This window comes from Etheostoma spectabile, chromosome 16 (genome assembly GCF_008692095.1).
Source record: "Etheostoma spectabile isolate EspeVRDwgs_2016 chromosome 16, UIUC_Espe_1.0, whole genome shotgun sequence".
Taxonomy (NCBI): domain Eukaryota; kingdom Metazoa; phylum Chordata; class Actinopteri; order Perciformes; family Percidae; genus Etheostoma; species Etheostoma spectabile.
This window is the reverse complement of record NC_045748.1, coordinates 67,026-90,203: the sequence shown is the minus strand read 5'-3', so window position 1 is coordinate 90,203 and position 23,178 is coordinate 67,026. Positions and strand designations below refer to the sequence as shown.

The following is a 23,178-nucleotide window of genomic DNA, read 5'->3' as shown; positions in this document are numbered from 1 at the left end:
CCCACGAGACCTTGTCCCCTGAAGTCCCTGTGTCAACAAGAACGGTTGTGCGGATTCTGTCTCGAAATGGCCTCCATGGTCGAATCAGTGCCCAGAAAGAACAAACGACAATTGAAAAACCGAGTGGCATTGCCAAGGCCACAGCCTGCTAAAAGAATGGCGCTGGAGAAGTGGAAGAAAGGGATTTTTCAGAGAATCTTGTTGAATTACACCACAGTTGCCGCAAATATTGCAGGAGACCTACTGGAGCCCGCATGGATCCAAGATTCACCCGAAAACAGTGAAGTTGGTGGCGGACAAATCATGGTCTGGGGTTACATCCAGTATGGGGGGTGTGAGATCTCAGGTGGAGGGCAACATCAATAGTCTCAAATACCAAGAAATCTTAGCTACCTCTTATATTCCCAACCATAAAGAGGCCAAATTCTCCAGCAGGATGGTGCTCCATCGCATATTCCATCTCCACTTCAAAGTTCCTCAAGGCGAAGAAGATCAAGATGCTCCAGGATTGGCGGCCCAGTCACCAGACATGAACATCATGAGCGTATGTGGGGTAGGATGAAAGAGGAAGCATGAAGACCAACCAAAGATATTGATGAACTCTGGGAGGCATGCAAGACTGCTTTCCTACTATTCCTGATGACTCATCAATACATTGTATGAATCCTTGCCAAACCGCATGGATGCAGTCTTCAAGCTCATGGAAGTCATACAAGATATTCAATTTGAATCTCACAGCCACACTATTTAATTTGCTGACAATTTTAGTTTGTAGTAATTTGTTCAATTTATGATAGGCGACAAAACTTTGTCTAGCCAAAATTTGACCTGTCTTGTTAAATAATAAATCTTTTTTAGTGAAACTAATTTATTTCAGTGCATTGAACATCATTTGGGAGGGTTTTAGCTTTTCATATGAGCTATTTCTTACACCAATGATTAATTAAAAGTCAGGTTAATAGCAGGTGTTTCTACAAAATAGATAAGCGACAAGACTTTTGTCAGGGACTGTATGGTGTGTGTGTGTATATCTATATATTATATATATATATATATATTAAAAAAAGGGATGTCTACAATTCTCCTGTTTTGCAAAAACCACAAACCTATTCAGTTACAATAATATTAAAGCTGACATTATCACTTGAGATACTGAAACCAGAAAATAAGACATTTCTGCTCGGATTCAAGTACACCGCCATAGTATTAAAGATAAAGATAAAGAAAAGATGACTGACTTTCTGTTTTTCTCCTGATATTTTTGAATCTGTAACCTCAGTACTCAAGGGAGATGTCAGTTGTTAGCTGTGAAACTAAAGATCTTTGGATGTAGCATATAAACCCCATACTTTGTTTAGCAACTATTTGCTAGGAAGAAGTTTGTAACTTTATTTTTACTGCATAGTCTGTTCAACTCAAACTACCCAGGCAGTCTGAAAGTTTACATATTTCGTGTGCTGCTGGTGGCTGATAACAGAAAAGCTGAAAAGTCTGCCCCCTACTGGGGACAGAGTCGCCTTACACTGTGAGGCATTTTAAAGAGTAACTAGTAACGTCACATTATTAAAAATCAAAAACATTATAATTTGGGAAATGTGTAGTTTGTAATACAGTGCCGACCCTACCACCGTTAACTCTTGCTACTGCAAAAAAGGCGAGTTAAAAACAAAAAAAGGAAAACAGGTTATTTTGAACACCAAATTACCGACATTCAAGTTAACGTTACCGTAAGTGCACTGTAAACTGGAAAAAGCGATACATTATGGGAGAGGTCAATATATCAATAACGATTATAGGGCCAAAACAAAGTTTAAATGGATTTATTAACTTTTAAAGTATTTTTTAACTAGCTAAACTAATCTCTAGCTGACAGTTAGCTAACATCCGAGCAGGTGCAACAGGGATTCATGGAAACTCCAGAAAAACGACTCTACCTTTAAAACATACATACCAAACACTGTAAGAGGAGTTATCAGTGCTATTTTCAGTCAACTTTGTGTTTAAAAATACTTTGAATTTCAAAATGGAAGTACTTACGGTGAAATATTGAGTTGCGTATCTGCTCAAAGTGAGCAGCCCCCCATTTTACTCGCATCACGCACTTTGAACTGCCCGGGACTAGTAACGTTATTTAGTGGAAAACCAAAACTAGTTAGACGTTTCCGTCAGATGGAGGCCAAAGTTTAGTAGAAACTAAGAGTTTCGAAGTGTAAAAAGTGAAAAAGTTTCACCTGCTTTACTTGATTATCGCACTTTACCTTCTAAAAAACATCAAGATTAGACATCAGAGCAAAAATAAGCTCCGACGACTCCTGGCTGGTTTGGATCATACCAAATTAGATGTGAGGATGAGGGGTGTTGAGTATAAAATACTATGAAAGAGAACAGGAAACTAAAACATGTTATCGCACATCGTGCGATAACATCAAACCCGTTTGAAAAAATTACAAGAAACAAAAACTATTAATTTGGTTATCAGAAATAACGAACAAATGAATACATATTGATACATGTGTAGAGTGGCTGCACCTGTAATACCGCTGACATGGATCCGTCCTAAATTCCCATTGATTTTAGGGAGCCTGCTGTGGAGGTCCCAGACAGACGGCACAAAAAGTTTTTTTCCAAAAGGCAAAACAATGTTCCGGTAGTTTAGTGTGTATAAAATAGTCAAAGCGCTAAATTAAATAAAGCAACACAAAAGAGATACACATATACTTAAACTCCTAAGCAAATTTACGACCAATTATTTGACTGGGCAAACAATATTCAGTTTATTATTTATTGTTTTCTCTTATTTCTCCCCTTTGCAGCATTTTTTTTATAGGTTTTGCTTAACAAGAGGATGCATTACAGTTTAGAAAATACAAAAGCCTAAATATGTAGACCTGAACATTAAGCCAACTGCATGTGATTGTTGTCATTCTAAAACCAGTCTTGTGGTTTTGGGCTTTCCACAAAAGTTTGGACCTGGTTACATGGATTTGTTCTCATTCAGCATATGAGCATTAGTGAAATCCAACACTGATGTTGGCATTACTTACAGTCAGCGTTTCAGTTTACCCGAAAGGTGTTGGTAGGGGTTGAGGTCAGGGTTCTGTGCAAGCAAGTCAGTTTTCCACACCAAAAGAGCTGGCGTTGTCAAGAGGCAATATATTGTTGAAACAGAAAGAGTTGTCAACCAATTGCTTATAAAAAAGTTGGAAGCACACTATTGTCTAAATTATCACTGCATGCTAACTTTCACTGGCACTAGGGGGCAAAAACATGAAAAACCATCACACACTAAAAGTACACAAACGTAGTAAAGGTTATAGAACTGTGTAAAAATGTCTCCATGTGCAGCGTCCCATAATAACTACTGTTCTGTGTGTGTGTGGTGTGTGTGTGTGTGTGTGGTGTGTATACTATCAACTATCTATTCAAGCCTGACCTTAATTGATTTAATCAAAAAAAGACAAATCACAGATAAGAACGCCAGTTGACCGTTTCAATCCCTAATCAATAAATGTGTAATTTAATATACTACTATGCAGCAACACCATAGGAATCAGGTCAATCAAGAAATCACCACATTTCAGCAACTGGCCTTAAAATAGGCCATCCTAATGCAAAACAGCTTCACTGACCCGAATCATTGGTGGACCAAGTCATTAAAACAATGAAGCTTTCAGGATGTGACATGTCTATCTGGTTAATCATTATGTGGATGCAGAGGGTCACTAAAGCGTGGTTGGTTCAAATAAGAAAGAAGTCTGTAAAATACTGACTCATGAAACCTCATATCCCCATAAATTATTGTTTCAGAAGGGACACAGCCTTGCTTGCAGCTACAAACTATTTTTAGATAACAAAAAAACAAAAATGCATGCACGCATTTTTTGTTATCCAGTGATGGGATTATGATAGGTTTCATAAGAGAAACACATAATCATCCAAGTGACGTTAAAGTGTAATATCACTAAACCTCAATGGACCTGTGAGGGTTTTATATGCAACATACAGAACAAAGTACAGTGTAGAAAAGAAATGGCCATCTCCGTCTTCACAGAAAAGCCATGAGTTGTTGTGTGCAAACGGTATAAATATGTACGCGGGACCATATAGACGGGCCGATATTATTGGCCATTATAAGTATTTCCCGAACCATCGGATCGCATTTATAATGGCCAATTTTGTTTTATTTTTTTAAATATTCGTTCATCCGAATCATTTATTAAGACAAATAAATTGTTCGATAATCAAAAAAAATCAAATTAAAAACGGACGGTCACCCATGTTATTAGTGTTGGCGTTGCATAGTTTTTCCAACCAGAGGGCGCTCTACAACATCCCTTTTGGCAACACTATTTAGTTTTGTTAAGGACTTAAATTTCCATTTATTTTTTTTAATTTATACGTTTTATTTATCAGAACTATATATTTGAGTTCTCGTTCGTTGTGACAAAAAACAAATTATTATTAATGAATTAATATTATATTATTATTATTATTATTATTATTATTATTATATTTTAGTGAGAACTCAAATAACTAATGGTGGGAAAATCTGTTAATTTTGTTACGCATTTCTGTTTTGTTTTTTTTATAACACATATCGACCGATATATCGGAATATTGGATTTTTAGATAACCAAATATCTGTATCGGTATTGCCTTTATCGGTCGGGCTTAGAATATAGCTGCTTCATACTTCCGTGACTGGATTCAAAACTCAAAAGTATACAGCACACTAAATGCTTAGATTTAATAGACATTAGACATTCAACCTTGAAACACGTAAGGAGTCAACAGTGCCAAACCAGTCTTCACGTCACTCTAAAAACACAACACCAACACTTGACATCTTGTAAACAAATCCCATCGTAATAGCCGATAGCTGCGTGAAGAGAGGCGGCGGAGATACAAGTACTGGGCTTCTCGTGACCAGCGGAACTTGCTGAGGCTTGAGCAGGTCAGTGCTGGTCTGATCGAAACCAGGCTGGTCCCTACGCACACAGAGGGAACAACACTAATTATACTAACTTTACTGGAGGGGTCTTTTCTCTTTCTTTAAGTGTGTTACGCATTAAAAAAGATTTCAATAAGAACAAACATTCACTCTGCAGATCTTTGTCAAGAGAGAGCAGTGATTGTGTATTTTGTGACCGGAGTAGTAGTATACCCACACAAGGTTCAATTTGGGAAAGCAGGCTGTGACCTTACTTTTGTTTTTTTAAATTTGCAGATTGAGCCCAATTTACACGGGACTAGTACTACCAGGGGACTCATGTGATTTAGAAATTAACAACCACGTCTGTGTTTTGTGCGGCTCATTTGCACTGGATAAGTAAAGTTTGTATTGTACTCAAATTTACTGACATTATCCCTATATAGGATGTCAAGGTTTATTTATCATTACCCGTGCAGCCATATACTTGTACAGGATTAAGATCACAGACAACTCTGCAATTATTACAAATTTCTAAAAGGTCTCTAGGTAATACTAGGGCTTTAGTCCTGAAATTATCAAAAAGAGGACTTCACTGATTTTACACATCATATTAGTGTACTCATTATGTTTAGTGCTACTCAACTTGTAAAAACAGTCTTTTCAAGTCAGAGAAAATAACCCTGATGATGCAGTGATGTCATAAGTGAAGTGATGTCATCAAGGTATCTCCAGCTTGGGCTTTAGCACTGCACATTTTTAAGCGAAAGTTGTGTGACAAATTGTTATAGAGATGTGTGCATTTACCCAGCAGTGAGGGTTTAATGAGACACTGATCAAGTGCATTATGGAGAAATGTAGGATGCAGTGCTCTTGAAGCGTCAAGCTCTCTGATGTGTCAGGCTATGCTCCATTGACTTTGACTATACTTTTCAGATGTCTCTTGTGCGTCCCCCAATGTATGAAAGTGCAATACTAAGTCGGCTACAGCAGCGCTTTGAGCTTAAGACTAACGTCAACATGTAACCTGCTTACAATGACAATGCTAACAGTTAAGTTTATCATATCCACCACCTAGTTGTTAAATGCTTGATAACATGCTACTAACTTGTGTTGAAGCCATTACACTGATTTTTGTTTATCCTCTTCACATGCCTGTAATTTATAAATCCTACCGATACCTATATTCAAATAATGACGATTACAATTACTGTTGATCATGTTACGTGATGTTAATGGTGATGAGATGATGGTGGCGTCAGGGGTGTTAATCTATATAGACCTCACCTGAGCTAGGTAGTGTGTGTGTGTATGACTAAGAGCAGAAGGACAAACTATTTTTCAACCGCATTTTGTGAGACTAACGTTTTTTTCTTTGTTTAAAACAAGTTTACTTATGTTGCTGTTGCAGTTATTAAATAAAGAGACGGATCACTGTGCACATCACGAACGAATGCGCGTTGATTTACTGACCGCTCCTACAACTTCAATGGTGCAACTTAGATTTAGAACATCTGCTAATTAGCAGTAAACAAGTAGGCTACAGCTGTGATGTGAGGGATGTCATTAGTTTTGGTCAATTAGTATTGGTCGTAAAAAAAAAAATTTGGATAAACTTTAGCCTGTGCTGATGGTGCTAGATGAAAAATTGGGGAATCACCAAAGTGATTACAATTCATCCCAACGGTAACCTTAATGTGTGCGCAAACCTACATGGGGTTTAGTGGGTTCAGTGACTTTACCAGGGACACTTCAACGTGTAGACATGAGGAGCAAGGGATCAACCAAACACTGAACCCAGCTGTCCCTTGGAAAATAAAATAGGATGTGAAATATTTCACTGGATAATTGAGAACTAGGTGGTCTGTTAAGGAAATTCAAAGGAACACCGGTCAGTTGGGTTATTCTCTGGGCACCATAGAATTTGCACACAATTCCATGGCAATCCAGGTCATGTATCATCTAGGACCAAAGTGAGAACTAACAGATATGCCAAAAATATGCGGTCCAGCTTCTTAAATGGGCTTTTCTTTTATGTGGAAATTGTCTATGTTTGAGGTTTGGACTGTTGTCAATCAAAACAAGAAGAAACCACACACTTTCACATTTCCATGATGCAACAGTCGAACCGCAAATAAAACTTTCATGTCAACTAACCCTAAGACCGAAAGGACCAGTAGGAAAAGTAGGCAATGAAAGAGAATAAATACCAAAGTTCCCAGAACTAAACCACTTGTGTATGACTGAGGAAACCCAGAGGAGACCGGCTCACACTGATACTATGACTATAATTCTATAATCTGCAGTTTTACTTTGAGGGCAGCATCTCAACCTGATTGATAACATGTCTGAACATGTGGTGTTTTCACAGAGCTGAAAAAACTATTTTCCCCCCAACTTGTGGCAGTGAGTCAGACCTAAGGTTTCTGATGCCTTCTAATGGCCTGACCGGATACAGTCAGAGCGATACTGTGCTGAGAGTAAAGAAAGCAGAATGCCTCTGCAGACTAAGCATGCAACCCCTAACACATCAAGCACAGACATGTAGGTCAAGCTCGGTATCTACTGGAACAATGTGAAGTATTCAAATTCCTGCTCACTTCCCTCTGAAGGGCCCATATTGACTGTCTTTGTAATGTGTACACTTAACTGTCATCTCCCCTTCCTATAGGTTCCTCAAGCAATTTAGTATTGCACTTCAAAAAGTTGGGGGACTCACAGGAGACAAGCCCAAGCAACATTGGCGAGTAATAGGACTTTTATTCCCTAATATAGGTCACGCTCCAAACCTCTTCTACATGTAAAAACTCAACAGCGTTTTCATTGATCCGGGTAAAGACCGATATTGCCCATTTGTAACGCAAGCTTTCGGTTATGAATTCAAAGTCACAATCTGAGATACCTCAGGACCAAAAACTAGGTAGACACTAGTATTTAACATTTTTAAACACAACCAACACCTATTGAGACTACACTCCGCTATGTTAAATTATAAAAACAAAACAAACAAAAAAACACATTAATCTTTATACAGAAATGATCTCTTATCATATTAACTACGTAAACCAAAAAAGTGTAGTGACAATTGTGTTAACTGGGCGCAGTGTCCCATGTAAACAAAGCTGAATGTCTAATGTTAACTCTGTGTTTGAAAATACAGAATAGTTAGAAGAAAGAAAGAGGAAACGAACAAGCAGATAATGTACGGACTGAGACGGACTTATGAAAGTAAAGCGTGTACTCAGGAATGTTGAAATTAGAAAGGTATGTAAGCTATCAACCAATAATACGGATTGATGTGGATGTTGCTATAGACTCCAAAAGGTCACCGTTTGTGCTCGTCAGACTACAACGCAACCTCAGAGTTTTCAAACTACCTTTTCAATGTCTCCTTTTTAGGGGCATGGAAATGCCACAGTAGTGTGAAAGCAAGGTGTAAAAGTAGCAAAAATTTTGATAAAAAAACGAATTTATTAGCCTGGACCAAACCTCTGTTCAAACACCTGAGATAATAAGATTATAGTTACCGGTGGCCTCTAGTCACCCAATAGGAGCGTTCGCTCATGTTGCTGAGTTCCTGCAGCGGCGCCGGGTTCGAGTCCACCCTACTTCCCTTTGCTGTGTGTTGTCCCCCCATCTCTCTCCCCTTTCCAGTCTATCACTGTCACTATAATGAATGGGAAAAAGCCCAGGAATGATCTTTAAAAAAAAAAATACAAAATATAATAATTTGATGAGTTTGCCTGCCTTACAGGTGATGCAATTCACCAATATCACTTTAACTATTAGGCAATACATCAATAATAATTTTTCACGTCTTTCAATGGAATCACATCATTAAGAACATGAAGATGTCGGAGCTGCTGTGTGCACAATGCTAGCATTTAAAATGATAGCTGTTATTATGTATTATTTTGAAGTATTTTGAGAGTTTGTTTGAAATGAATGGAACATTACTATCCATTGTGATGAACAGCACACAAAATAAAATGCAAGGCGTTTAGCATAAATTAGACAGTACAAACACTAGCATATACTGTATATGAAGATGAATAAATGTAAAGAATGTAGGATGAACAATGGGTAGTGTAGTAAGAAAGGATGTTTGAACAATATACAAAATTCAATATATAAAATTGTTTATACAGTTTAAGTATATACCTAGCCAAAATCATTGCATGTATTTATGTATTAGTATGTGGTTTTGCATTCATTTGCCATACTGTGTGAAATATATATCAATACAATGTCACTGAGTGACACATTCTTGTAAAAAACCATAGCAGAGGGGATTATACTGAAAAAATCAGATTGTCAACAATGAAAACAGTTGCAGCCCTAGTTTAGCTGTACAATGGAAATACAAAGTCTACACACCCTGTTATAATGGCAGGTTTGGTGAGTAAAAAAAAATGTTTTTAGATAAATCATGTCAGACTTGTTTCCACCTTAAATGGACTGATAACCTCAACAAATGAACAAACAAAATATTTCAGGGGGGGGAAATATAAACGTACAACAACCCGTTGCATAAGTGTGCACACCCTTAAATAAATACTTTGTTGAAGCACTTTGATTTTATTACAGCATCAGTTCTTTTGGGTACGAGTCCTTAGCATGGCACATCTTGACGTGGCGATATTTGACACTTCTTTGCAAAAGTGCTCCAACTCTGTACTTTGTGAGGACATCTCCTGTGCACAGCCCTCTTATGGTCACCCACGGAAGTTCAATTGGATTCAAGTCTGGGCTCTGGCTGGGCCATCCAAACGCTCATCTTCTTTTGGCGAAGCCATGCTTTTGTGGATTTGGATGTGTGCTTCGGTTTTCTGGTATTTGGAACTGTTCATAACTTCTTCCAACCTGACTAAGGCCCCAGTTCCAGCTGAAGAAAAACAGCCAAAGCATGATGTTGCCACCACCAGCTTCACTCGGGTATGGCGTTCTTTGGGTAATGTGCAGTGTTGTTTTTTATTACGGCCAAAAAGTTGAACCTTGGTTTCATCAGACTATACACATTTTCGCACATGCTTTGGGAGACTCGATGTCTGTTTTTGCAAACTTCAGCCGGACTTAGATGTTTTTCTTGTAAGAAAGGCTTCCGTCTCGCCACCTACCTCAAAGCCCATTTTTTTTCCATCACAAAAAAACCTGCATTTTAACAGGGGTGTGCAGACTTTATATCCACTGTAGATCTGTATGAGATAATCAGCTGCAACCGTTGAGTGACACATGCGGTTCACTACTACTAGCACAGGCTCTCTATGCATGTTACACCCCCACACCCAAACCCACAAAACTCACCCCTGGGGTCTCCACAGTTTCCTACCAGGCGGCAGAAGCTCCCGTTGTTCAGGGGAACAATCCCTATGGGCCTGCATGATTGTGATGAACTCTTAAACTTCATCTTTGAATTCTTTCACGCGCAACAGCCCACACAAAAACACTGCTCTGACTGCTGCCTACACTTCCTCCATCACTCACTTCGCCATGTTTGCTCCTTTTCTTCAGAAAGATACAAACTTGTCTCTCCATGACAATGATGCCAAAGCTTTAGCACCCAGAAGCGCAGGTCCCCGTGGCAGAGCTACTACGCGTCCTGCTCCAACAGCGACCTCCGTCAGATGTCTTTGGCTTCCCTAGCGAATGAGGATAAAAGGAAACAAACAACGGACACGTTCCTGCCAGGCAGTGGGCCGGCAAGAGGATGGACAGCACGCAGTTACCTAATTCCAGAGTCTTCTTTGGACATTCTCTAATGAAAACGCAGCCTGTGCCGCCACCACCACCACTGCTGCGCGTTGTAGCTGCTGCAGCTGCTGTAGCTGGGATTCTTGTGGTACAAGCCGACAGATCGTTACGCTCCCGCCCCCTTCTCCCATAATCCCCATCCAGGCTTAGTCTTCTTGCATTCACACCCAGGCAGATCCATCTACTTCACCCTCACACACCCCTTCACCAGGGCTAACCCTATGCTGGTTTATTGGACACAATTACTACTAAACAGGATAAAGCTGTAATCAATCTGCACTTGAAGATTGAGTGTACACAGGGACAGATTTGTGAGCACAAAAAACACGTTTTCACAGCAATGTCCCAATGGGCGCTTCATTTAAAATCTGTCTCATTGCTTTCTTCAGCTGCTTTGGCACATTCTGTTTGGTTCCATAGCCTTTCATATGCCATCCCTTAATAAAGACAACACCTTGTTTGTCTGTCTCACAAAAGTTAGACCTTCCTCCTGTCTGTGGCACTTGATTTGACTGTACAGATCCTTGAAAGTGTCTCAAATGTAGTTTCTAAATAAAAGACTTTCCATTTTCAAAAACAGCTGGACACGGTAGTTTCAAATGAGCGTTACTCAAACAGGAATAAATAGTGCATTGATGGGGACTATTTTCAGCTGTGGAGGAATACACATTTGGTGAGGGAGTATTAGTATGTGTGGGACGAGCCAAAATGAATTAAAAAGGAACACTGTGCAACGTGGGGTCATTGATGTGTTTTAATAGCTTTTGGACACCAATGGATCTCTATGGCACAGAGGAAGAAGATATATCAGGCTTTAGATAAACACACACACAGCTAGCTTAGCTGTCGGATTTACCCTGCAGAGATCTTAGGAGCAGTTACCATGTCCTCATAGATCCCCGGAGGTTAGAACGCAACACAAAGAAAGCCCAAGGTAAAACAGACAAAGCGGGACATCCTTGGAATTTCCAGGCGCGGAACCCCTAACATTAATCCATGGAAGTAATAGACTAGCTGCACTCAGATCATTTTCCTGGTTGATTATTTTCGATTAGTTTTTGGTCTATAAAACGGCAAAAATGTAATCAATGTTTTCAAGCCCAAATGAACTCAACTAGAAACATATTCACATTTTAGAAGCTGAAATGAGAGAAATGTTTCCCTAAAAGTTCTCAGACCGATTAATCAATTATCAAATATCAATAATATAATAATCGATTCATCATCAATCAATCCTCAATCAATCAATCAACAATCTTTTCAGCCCGACATGTAGGTCATAGGTAACATAAGTTTTGCACTCACCAATCCTGGCCTGCGTGCCACACCACAGCGCAGATTAAATGTCATACTTTCAGCCCGAGTTACCAGTTTAGAGCAGGCTGCCATGTCCTAAGAGAGGTTTGAATTAAATAAATAATAGATCTCGGGGCCTCTTGATGGCAGCCAGCCAATGCAAATGGACAGGATTTATTTCCAGCGCTTGGATGTCTGGATTACGGTACGGGGGGTCGTGCATGAGAGCGGCTGCAGATTTCACTGAGCAGCAGAATCCCTCAGACTCAAAACAAGCAAGGCTCAAAATTCAAGAGCATCGTGGGGAAGAAATAAGTGTCTATTTTAAAAAATGTTGGGACACACAAAGGAGAGGGAAAAAGAAGCAGAGAGGGGTTTTTTGAGTCCACCTGTGCTGCGTGTCATTTTTTCAGAGCAGCCCAGATTAGGAGCCTCGTCTGGGCTGAAAGGGAAGGAGACCCGACCATTAAACTGTGGAGCATTCACAGGCGGTTTAATCATAATCCAACACCACACTTGAGTGCTCTCAGCCAGACAAACTGCATTAGACGAGGAAAAATGTGTATGTGGGGATAAAACAGCACACAGATAAACATGCACACAAACACAACACACAAAAAGGTACACATGTGTGAACAATTCAAAACCTCTCCATTTCTTCAACATGTGTGTTCGGTATATAGACCATTTGTTAAAAACTTTAACATGAGAATTGTCAGTATTTAAAAAACAAAAAAACAAATCGCTTAAATTTGGGTTGTTTGCTCTGTAGTTTTCAGTAAAACCCTTATCAATAAATTGCCCTTGCCAGACAGTTGAAGACAAGTAAAGCAGTAAGTGTGTTTTAGTAGAGCCCAACCGGTAAAGGATTTTAAAGGCGATGCGAATATTTGGTTATTATATCTTCTCATTGTTGGTTTCTGTAAATAACACACAGAGTCGGTCTAGACTGCTCTGAAAAGCGCAATGAGATAACTGTTGTTATGTTTATTAGCGCTATATAAATAAAATGGGTGCCGAATAAAAAACCGATATGCCGATATATCGGCCGATAAATATTTTTGAAAAGAAATCAAGAAACGCGCTACAAAACCAACAAATTTCCTAACAATATTTGTAGTTATTTGAGTTTTCACTTAAATAATATAATATTTTTTGTCACAACAAAACAGAGGAAACATCAAAATATAATAAAGTTCTGATGAAAAAATATTCCAGCCGCCTTGGATATAAAAAGTACAAAAAGATGAAACTAATAATCAGTGTTGTTGCAGGGACGTTGTAGGAGCCCTCTGTGGACAATTAGGCAACGCCATCGTCATACATAAATCTAGATAGATAGATAGATAGATAGATAAGATAGATGATAGAAGATAGATAGATAGATAGAAATATAATATAATGAACACATGTGGAATTATGTACTAACAAAAGAGTGAAATAAACTGAAAACATGTCTTATATTTAGTTTCTTCAAAGTAGCCACCCTTTGCTCTGATTACTGCTTTGACCACTCTTGGCATCTCTTGATGAGCTTCAAGAGGTAGTCACCTGAAATGGTTCCAACAGGAGATCCAGAGATGCTCAGCACTACTGGCCCTTTGCCTTCACTTGCTGTCCAGCTCCCCCCAAACCATCTCGATTGGGTTCAGGTCCGGTGACTGTGGACTCACAATCTCCTTCTTGGTCAATAGCCTTATACAGCTTGGAGGTGTGTTTGGGGTCATTGTCCTTTTGAAAAATAATTATGATCCAACTAAAACGCAAACTGGATGGATGGCATGCCGCTGAAGGGTGCTGTGGTAGCCATGCTGGTTCAGTATGCCTTCACTTTTGAATAAATCCCTAACAGTGTCACCAGCAAAGCACCCCCACACCATCACAACTCCCCTCCACGCTTCACGGTGTGAACCAGGCATGTAGAATTATCCGGTCACTGTTCTCCGTCAGCAAGACACGCAGGTGGAACCAAAGATCAACTTGGATCTCAGAACAAAGCACAGATATCCACTGGTCAATTTTGAGTTTCCTTGTGTTCTTGGCCAAACAAATCTCTTTTGCTGTTGCCTTCTTAGCAGTAGGTTACTAGCAGCTATTTGACCATGAAGGCTGATTTGCGCCGTCTCTCTCTAACAGTTGTTATAGAGATGTGTCGCTGCTAGAACTCTGTGTGTATCATCTGGTCTCTCATACTGTGCTGCTGTTAACTTGAATTTCTGGGTGGTGACTCAGATGAACTTATTCAGCAGCAGGGTGACTCTTGCTCTTCTTCTTGGGGCGGTCCTCCAGTGAGCCAGTTTTGTTGTAGCGCTTGATGGTTTTGCGACTGCATTTGGGGACCGGTCAAAGTTTTTTGCAATTTCCAGACTGTACTGACCGTCATTTCTTAAAGTAATGATGGCCACTTGTTTCCTTTCTTAGCAATGGTTCTTGCCATAATATGAATTCTAATATGTCAATAGGTGTCGGGTTTGTATCAACCTGACTTCTGCACAATACAACTGATGGTCCCAACTCCATTAATAAGGTAGAATTCAGTAATTAACCCTGACAAAGGCTAATTACCTGTGAAGTGAAAACCATTTCAGGGGACTACCTCATGAAGATCATTGAGAGAACACCAGGGTTTGCAGCACTATCAAAAACAAAAGGGTGGCTACTTTGAAGAAACAGAATATGAGACATGTTTCAGTTATTTCACACTTTTTTGTAAGTACATAATCCATGTGTTCATTCATAATGGTTGTGCCTTCAGTAATAATTACAACGTAAATGTCATGAAAAGAAAGCAAAGGTATTGAAGGAGGTGGTTCCAAACTTTGGGTCTGTACACACACACACACACACACACACACACACACAAACACACACACACACACACAACACACACACACACACACCACACACACACACACACACACACACCACACACACACACACACCAACACACACACACACAACACACACACACACAACACCCACACCACAAACACACACACACACACACACACACCCACACACACACACAACAACACACACACCACACACACACACACACACTTTGACTTGAACTATTTTCATTCCAATTAGCTTTTGATTCGGGTTCTTAACGCTTCTCAAATTGATTCTTTAGTTGAAACGGTTACTACTTTTCCAAGTGACATAAAGCCACACTAAAACTAGTGTGCCGTGGCTGCACACAACAAGCGCGAAGTACGGTGGCCGCCACAGAAACCGAAACTTGAACCGTTTAAATTGGAACCGTTGATCGGATTCAAAACCAAATTTTGAAAATATTTCATTTGCAACCGGTTCTTGATGCCCAATCTACTCGGTGACCCCTATGGAGTGTGTGGTAGTGTCTAAACCTGCAGAGACCCCGCACTGCTGTGTTCTCCCTTTCTTTTTTGTTTGCTGTGTGGGAGGGACGTTACACTTCTACGTAGTAACAAAGTGCCTTTGGGCCCCAGGTTGATGTGTAACCCCCAGCCGCCCACAAGTGTGACGCAGAGAGACAGACAGGATAAAGCTCTGCATAACTCATAATCGGAAAATGGGGCAGATTCCTACGTAGGTGTGTGTGTGTGACTTTTGCTTTACAACATAATTACTGCGAAACAATGATACAAGAGAGATTATCTTCTGATACTGCATTGTACGGCACTCCTCTTATTCACTCTCAAGCTCGCTCGACCACCGCCTCTCTAAAATGTCAAGCTTGTTTAAATATGTTTTTCCTCGGGTCCAACATTGTAACAAGAAGTGGTACAGACTTTCTGGAACAATTTTATCTAAAATTGCACAAGCTTAGGAGAGGCAGCTGTTTTTTTTAGCAAATAAGCTCTGATACAAATTGTAAACTACCCTGCTCACACCAAACAACTGTACTCTCATGCAAGTTGACTGTGACCATCCTTCAACAGCATACTCAACACATCTTTAATCTTTCACCGCATGATAATGCACAAACACAAACATTTACGACCTCTATGGAAGTGCAATCAATTGGTTTGTGGTGACTTTAATTTCCTAGCTAAGATTGGAAACGGATAAGCTCTTTGGCTTTCTTTTGCAATACTGCTGATGCAGTTTCATAACTACAACATGAACAAATTAATATTGGAAAAATACGAACAATCCCGTTTTCCACCCAAGCACTCCCACTCCACCACTAGATCTGTGATGTGTACTTTCTTTTGTTTCAAAAGCAAAATTCAGTCCATATTGTTTTAAATAGTGTCTAGAAATACAAGTTGCAAGTGTTTTTTCTCCCAGCTTAAAACTTTAACACAATCCATATTTTGTGCTGGAAGTAAGTAAACTTTACACACATGCATATACATACACACATATAAATATATATATATATATATATATATTATAATATATATTAATAATATATAGATATATATATATAATATATATATATATATATATTTGGGACTTTCACGACAAGAGGGGTCCCTAAGTGCACACAGTGAACACCATTAAATACAAAACATAGGGCTAATTAAAGCTTGTCTAAAAAGATGTGTTCTTTATGGTTTCTAAAGGTTTCCACAGAATTCAAGACTCAAAGGCTCTGAAGGGAGAGCATTTCAGAGCCTTGGAGCCACCACAGTGTTCTGGGAACAATTAAAAGGTAAATGTGCATGTAAATGTGCTGTATTTAATAGCGCTTTCTAGTCTAACAAAGCTCAAAGCGCTTTACATTACAGGATTTACCACCATTCGCACACATTCATACTCTGTGGCCGGGGTGCCGTACAAGGTGCACCTGCCTCATCAGATATACATTCATACACACTCACACTCCGAGCTCAGCACCGGGGGCAACTGGGGTTCAGTGTCTTGCCCAAGGACACTTCGACAATAACTGCGGGCGGGGATCGAACCACCAACCTTCCAATTGGCAGGCAACGCTATACCACTGAGCCACAGCGCCAAAGGTCTTGGCCTAAAGCCACAAAGAGACCAGAAGTGTGAGCATGCAATAGATCCTGGATGTAAGAGGAGCTTGCTCACGATCTACTCAGACAATATTTGACTGGTAACTGCACAGAGAAGAATTGATTCACTTTGTGGCCAATTTCCTTGTGCATGCTTTCCTATTTAAGAGAATGCTCTTGTTTTTTTCGGGGGGGGGGGGGTCTCTTACTGCTTTACATAAGTAGTTTGTGCTCTGACCCTTGACATTTCCCATATGTGGATAGCACTGTAGCGCCTGCATACTAAAGGCCCAAGGCATTATGCAATGCATGGTGAGGGAGCCAGATGAAGGGACACCATGCACTAAACAAATCTGTGATGGAGTGTAGAGAAAGGAGATGGGAGGGGGGGGGGAGACAAAAGAAAAGGATCAGTGTGGGCATGGTCTCTACACGAGTATAATTTGATCAGCAGTGAATGTGAAGTGACCTGCAGAAGCAAAATACCCAAGAAATTTAGTCTGTTCTCCTTGTTGCAGGTTTGTCTTTTCAGGAAGGAAACATTGTAAGTTGAGGAATGAGAAAGCAGCTCAGTTTAGATACTAAAAAGTCTATCACTCCCTGTGAATGCAATACAACCAGGGCACCTATACCTACCACATCCTACACGAGGACATGGCATATAATTTGGGAAATGGGGAGGAAACAACCTGAAGCAGAGATACATTCCAGGCTCGATCAATAATTTTCCAACTTGATGAGTTTCGATGCAATTACATTTTTCAATTGATTCAAGATTGTTAGGCTAGGGAAAGTCACTTACAATACCATTTGCTTGTATATAAAAAGAGAGTTCAGAAACATATGTGGACAAGGAAGAAGCAACGATCAATTATTTATTTATGATGCACCAGCTTATGTTATAACACCACATCAACCACGTTGATTAGGCGCAGTGGATATTAACAGCTTTGGAAGACCGGCTCGATGTGTCCCTAGTTGCTCCAAAGGGTGCGACCTCTGACAATAAAGCCATATAAGTCGCTTTGGATAAAGCATCAGCAAAATGACATTAAATGTAATAAGGTAATGTAACATTCATTGTGAAAAACTAATGTTATTGCATATTAAGATCAACTGGGATCGTATTAATCCATATCAGACATTAAAACTTCAATTTTAAGTGGAGAATGATTAATTTAAACAAGCCCTATTACATTCTGCAATTACACATCTTTTTTTTTTTTTTTTTTTTCTTTTAAAGGGGCTGTAATTGAATTATGAAGAACACCAGCAGGCTGGGATAAAATGGCTGCAAGAGACCGAGTAACCTAAAGCATTGAATACCCTGTTTTTTTCTCAGACGTTAAAGAAATTGACCAAAGATACCGTTGTCTGGAACAAAGACCAGTGAAGGATATTAGGAAGCCTTTCAGTCGATGGTGAGCTTATTGCGCACCCTTCAAATGATCTTGTCGAACTAGATGTGACGGGAGGAACCTGTCTGAAAGTTGTAAGTCTTCTGGTAGCTGTGCCAAGAGAAATCTCAATCATCCCAATCAGCAAAGACGGAGAGCGTAGGTATACATATGTAAGGAGATAAAATAGGAAGCGCTAATTATTGCTAACTAAATGATAGTAACATAAGTCGTTAAACAGTAATGGAAGATGTTTTTTTTCACAGCCACATGCATAACATGGACGTCGGCCAGACGCTATTACACAAAGAACTTGTTCAATAGACACACACAGAGGAGTGTGATTTCATTCTCTGCAGGATGCCATTTCTCCACTATATCATATATCACGTACAGCAACTTTAAGGCTGATTCTGAGTCAGTATCCAATGACAGTGGAGCTGTGATCACAGAGCTGGCCATTTAGAGCCATTCATCGTATAGTTGTTTGTAGCACTGGTAGGATTCTGTTGCACGGTCAAAAGACTTGTATCATGTGAACGAGCGGACAGTTTTGTTATCATTACTGATAGAATACATATAGAGGGTTTTCACAACGCGTCATCAGACCAGAGGTCCCTATTGGGATACTCCGCATCAAAACAATGCAACAGGCACTGAAGTAGATCCCGAACATTGTCAAGGAAAATGGTATTATGCCGTGTTTAGGTTGTACCAATAGGTCAGACCGAAGAAAAATCATTGGAATATTTCAACTTCCAAAGTATTTCAAAGCCGGAAGAGGAACGCCAGAAGTAATCAGAAGAAAGGAGGCGCTTGTGGTTGGCAAAGCTCAAACTCACCGGTGTAGTGTACAGTTTAGATAGCCAAACGGGGCTCTTGGAAAAAGAAAAAAAAAGAAAAAAATACTAAGAGTTCCTTGGCACACTTGAATATTGCAATGATGTCATAGAGTTAAGGTTAGGTTGATTTAAGACGTTATGCACTGGTGATGCTTACAGTACTTTGGCATTCACAACACAAACGTCTACCAAGGACATTGTAGTGTGGCTACATCACCCATCACCACTCTGTCTGGTTAAGGCCTCCAAACCTTTGTAGGATTTAAGGTCTGCTGCAGTGATGGGGTCGGTGATGTGACTAGCTATATCGGGATATGCAAATGAAGGAAGAATCACCAAGTGTCATGGATGTAAGAAGAAGAAGCCAACTAGTAGGGATCGGCACGCCAATAAAGTGTCTAATTCTCGAAATATGCGCTATTTTGTGGTCCAAGTCCTTCCTATATGCCTTTGCATCTGGATGCTTTCTGGTGTTAGACATGGCTACATTCCTAAAGTATCCAAGTGCACAAACCCCACTGTACTGCGTCAGTGTTACACCGAGTAGCTCCAATATGGCCGCGCAGCGGGTACGCCAGAACGTGAGTCGGTTGAAAACCCTGTTAGATTCCTCGTGGGGGCAACGAAACTATTGCTATAGCGTTTAAGGCAGCACAATGATTTCTGAAAACGCCATTGTAAAACATTACTCTGGTTAAAAGGAGAGTTCTCAAACCCGGTTAACAAGGGGGTAGAGAACATCCCTGCATGTAAATCTTAACCGGGCGCAGAGTGTGTTCTGGCATGCTTCAACTGCCCTTCCCCACTCTGGAGTGGTTTTTGAAACCTACAAATCCATCAGCACAATGAATGTAGTCGTTGCTATGACACCATACGATAAAACAGCGCTAGACCTAATCAGCGGGCCCTTGGCAGGCAAATGTCTGTGGCCCTCGGCTTTACTCCCCGCCAAGGCAGCAGGGAACATGGGAGACAGGCTAGAAGACAGAAATCTGTACTTTAAAAGGTTTTTTTAGTCGTGCAACAGAAAAATCAGGTGGAACTCAGGTCTATCTAGCGTTGGAGTATCCATGCAGAGCTCAATGAGGTAAAGTTGGTTTTATATAGGTCAAAAGGTCAAGCCACATACTAGTTTATAGAATTTGTCACAGAAAAAAAATTTTTTAATCAAAGAAGTTTTTTGAAAAAAAGTAGTTGTGGCAATGTGTACGAGAGTTAGCTGAATGCAACAAAAGGGTTTGACATGAATAGGGTCAAAAGGTCAAGCTGCATAATAGATTTTTGAATGTGTTGATAGCCAACGTCCAATATAAAACCAACTTTACCACGGTGCAGAGATCTGAGGAGCAGTAGTAACCATAGTCCTAGAAATCCACGGAGTTTACAAATATCAACAGCTATAAAGAGAGGAAACAGACCACGGCTAAAAGAGGGACACCAGCAGAATTCCAGCAGCACTGAACAATCCAAGAAGAGGAACGGCGTTGATATAGACAACTATGCACGACTACTGCACATAATCCGCGGTAGATAATTACCAGCAACACATCTCGTATTAAAGCAATAGGCCTAGAATGCATTAGCACCTAAAGTACATCCTCTATGTGATAGTCTATGACGGTACTATAACAGGCAATTGGATTATTAAGAGGGTAGACTAAATTCGTAGTGAGGTAAAACAAATAACACTGTACATTAAAATTCAATAGCATCCCAAACACTGACACAAAGTCTCACAAAAACTGAAAACCTTCATGAAGATTGCGATGACTACAGTGGCTAGTTGAGTAATTTAACGTTAGCTACCATGTTACCCCAAACAATATTGTGGAGGAAAAGTAAAAAGCTCACAACATGCAACTGTAGCATTTGAATGATAGTATTTTTGGATATTCTAAATTGAAGTTAAACTCTTGAAATAAATTTAGATTGCCCCAAAACGGTAACAACACACCACACCACACGGCATAATTACAGCCTGCCTACACACGATAAACGATAGCTTTCAAACCAACGTAACGTTGCTACAGTTTTACCCATGAAATATAGTGAGGAAAAGTAAAAGCTTCAAATGTAAGGTAGTATTTGAGTAACAGTAATTTTTGGAAACGCTTAAATTAAGTTACCCTTTGAACTAAATTTGGTGGCCCAAACAAATGGTAACAAACACATACCTAGGACTACCACACTGCATACACAATAGCTTTCAAACAGTAACGTTGAGTACTAGTGTTACCCCATGAAATATAGTGGAAGAAAAGTTAAAAGCGCACAAAAGGCAAGGTGTATTGTCGGAATAGTATTTTTGGATGCTCTAAAATTAAGTTACACTTTGAAACTAAATTTGGTTGCCCAAAAAAACGGGGAATCACACACTACACACTGCTACACCATAGCTTTCAAGCAACAGTAAAATGCTGGCCCAGCACCCGTTGTGTCTCTCGTGTATTTCACTTGTCTGGGGCTATACAATGCAAAAATTGAACAAACGATACACACTACTGCAAACGCAGAGGGCTGAATACACCGTAAGTACATTCGCGTTCGACTACAAGTCTTAAAACTAAGAGATGCTGCCTTCAAAGCAAGATAAAACGTATCTTTTACTTTAACTGGCCAATTACACCAATACTACTTTAGTATGCATCAATCCAATGCCCTAATATGGTAAAAGCGAGACGAACACATGGAGACAAACATGTCGACGTTCAGGCGAACATTACACAATCAACTTACAGGGAAACTCCGTCTGATTCCTGTTAATGTGACCAGAACAGATTAATCCGAAAAGTAGAGGTGTAAGTAAGTATGCAGGAGGAAAAGAGGGTTTTAAATGGAAACGGAAATGTGGTGGTATTTTGGTTTCGTATACTCTAAATTAATGTGACTTCCGTTCTCGCAGGTATGTGGGCGGGCTTACAATGCAGGTGTGTTGGGCAGAGCTGCAAGCCAGTGTAGTTTCAACATGTGACAACATTTGGGTGCGGAACAAGTGTGATGGCCTTGGGTTTGTTTTTGTGTTTTTTATAGTGAGTCACCATCTGAACTTAACGTGACTCAGTTTACTATAAATAAGAAAGACAAAAAACAAATCAATTCAATTCAATTCAATTTTATTTTAGCATCAATTCAATAAGAGTTATCGTGAGGAACCTTACAGTCGAGTAGGTCTAGACCACACTCCGAATTTACACAGTGAAGTTTGGTGGCGGACAAATCATGGTCTGGGGTTACATCCAGTATGGGGGTGTGTGAGATCTGCAGAGTGGAGGGCAACATCAATAGTCTCAAATACCAAGAAATCTTAGCTACCTCTTATATTCCCACCATAAAAGAGGGCCAAATTCTCCAGCAGGATGGTGCTCCATCGCATACTCCATCTCCACTTCAAGTTCCTCAAGGCGAAGAAGATCAAGATGCTCCAGGATTGGCCGCCCAGTCACCGACATGAACCATGGAGCGTATGTGGGGTAGGATGAAAGAGGAAGCATGGAAGACCAAACCAAAGAATATGATGAACTCTGGGAGGCATGCAAGACTGCTTTCCTAGCTATTCCTGATGACTTCATCAATACATTGTATGAACCTTGCCAAACCGCATGGATGCAGTCCTTCAAGCTCATGGAAGTCATACAGATATTCAATTTGAATCTCACAGCACCACTATTTAATTTGCTGACATATTTAGTATTTGTAGTAAATTTGTTCAATTTATGTATAGGCGACAAACTTTTGTCTAGCCAAAATTTGACCTGTCTTGTTTAATAATAAATCTTTTTTTAGTGAAACAATTTATTTCATTGCATTGAACATCATTTGGGAGGTTTTAGCTTTTCATATGAGCTATTTCTTACACCAATTGATTATAAGCAGGTTAATAGCTGGTTTCTACAAATAGATAGCGACAAGACTTTGTCAGGGACTGTATGTGTTGGTGTGTGTATATATAGATCTATAGATATATATATATATTAAAAAAAAGGGATGTCTACAATTCTCCTGTTTTGCAAAAA

At 39.8% G+C, this 23,178-nt stretch overlaps 1 protein-coding gene across 8 annotated transcripts in view; it reads right to left on the bottom strand.

The window, feature by feature from the left end:
* tjp2a (tight junction protein 2a (zona occludens 2)) overlaps window positions 1-23,178 on the bottom strand; it is a 76,595-nt gene that overhangs the window by 31,634 nt on the left and 21,783 nt on the right. The window contains exon 1 of one of the 8 annotated variants that reach the window (XM_032538835.1): window positions 4,862-4,934. The exons of 6 other annotated variants lie outside the window; for them this stretch is intronic. In XM_032538835.1, coding sequence (XP_032394726.1) covers window positions 4,862-4,864 — 3 coding nt within the window. In that variant the 5' untranslated portion in view covers window positions 4,865-4,934. Of the gene's footprint in view, window positions 1-2,037; window positions 2,263-4,861; window positions 4,935-23,178 lie in introns of those variants that run through there. One more of the 8 variants, XM_032538838.1, reaches the window with a different exon arrangement.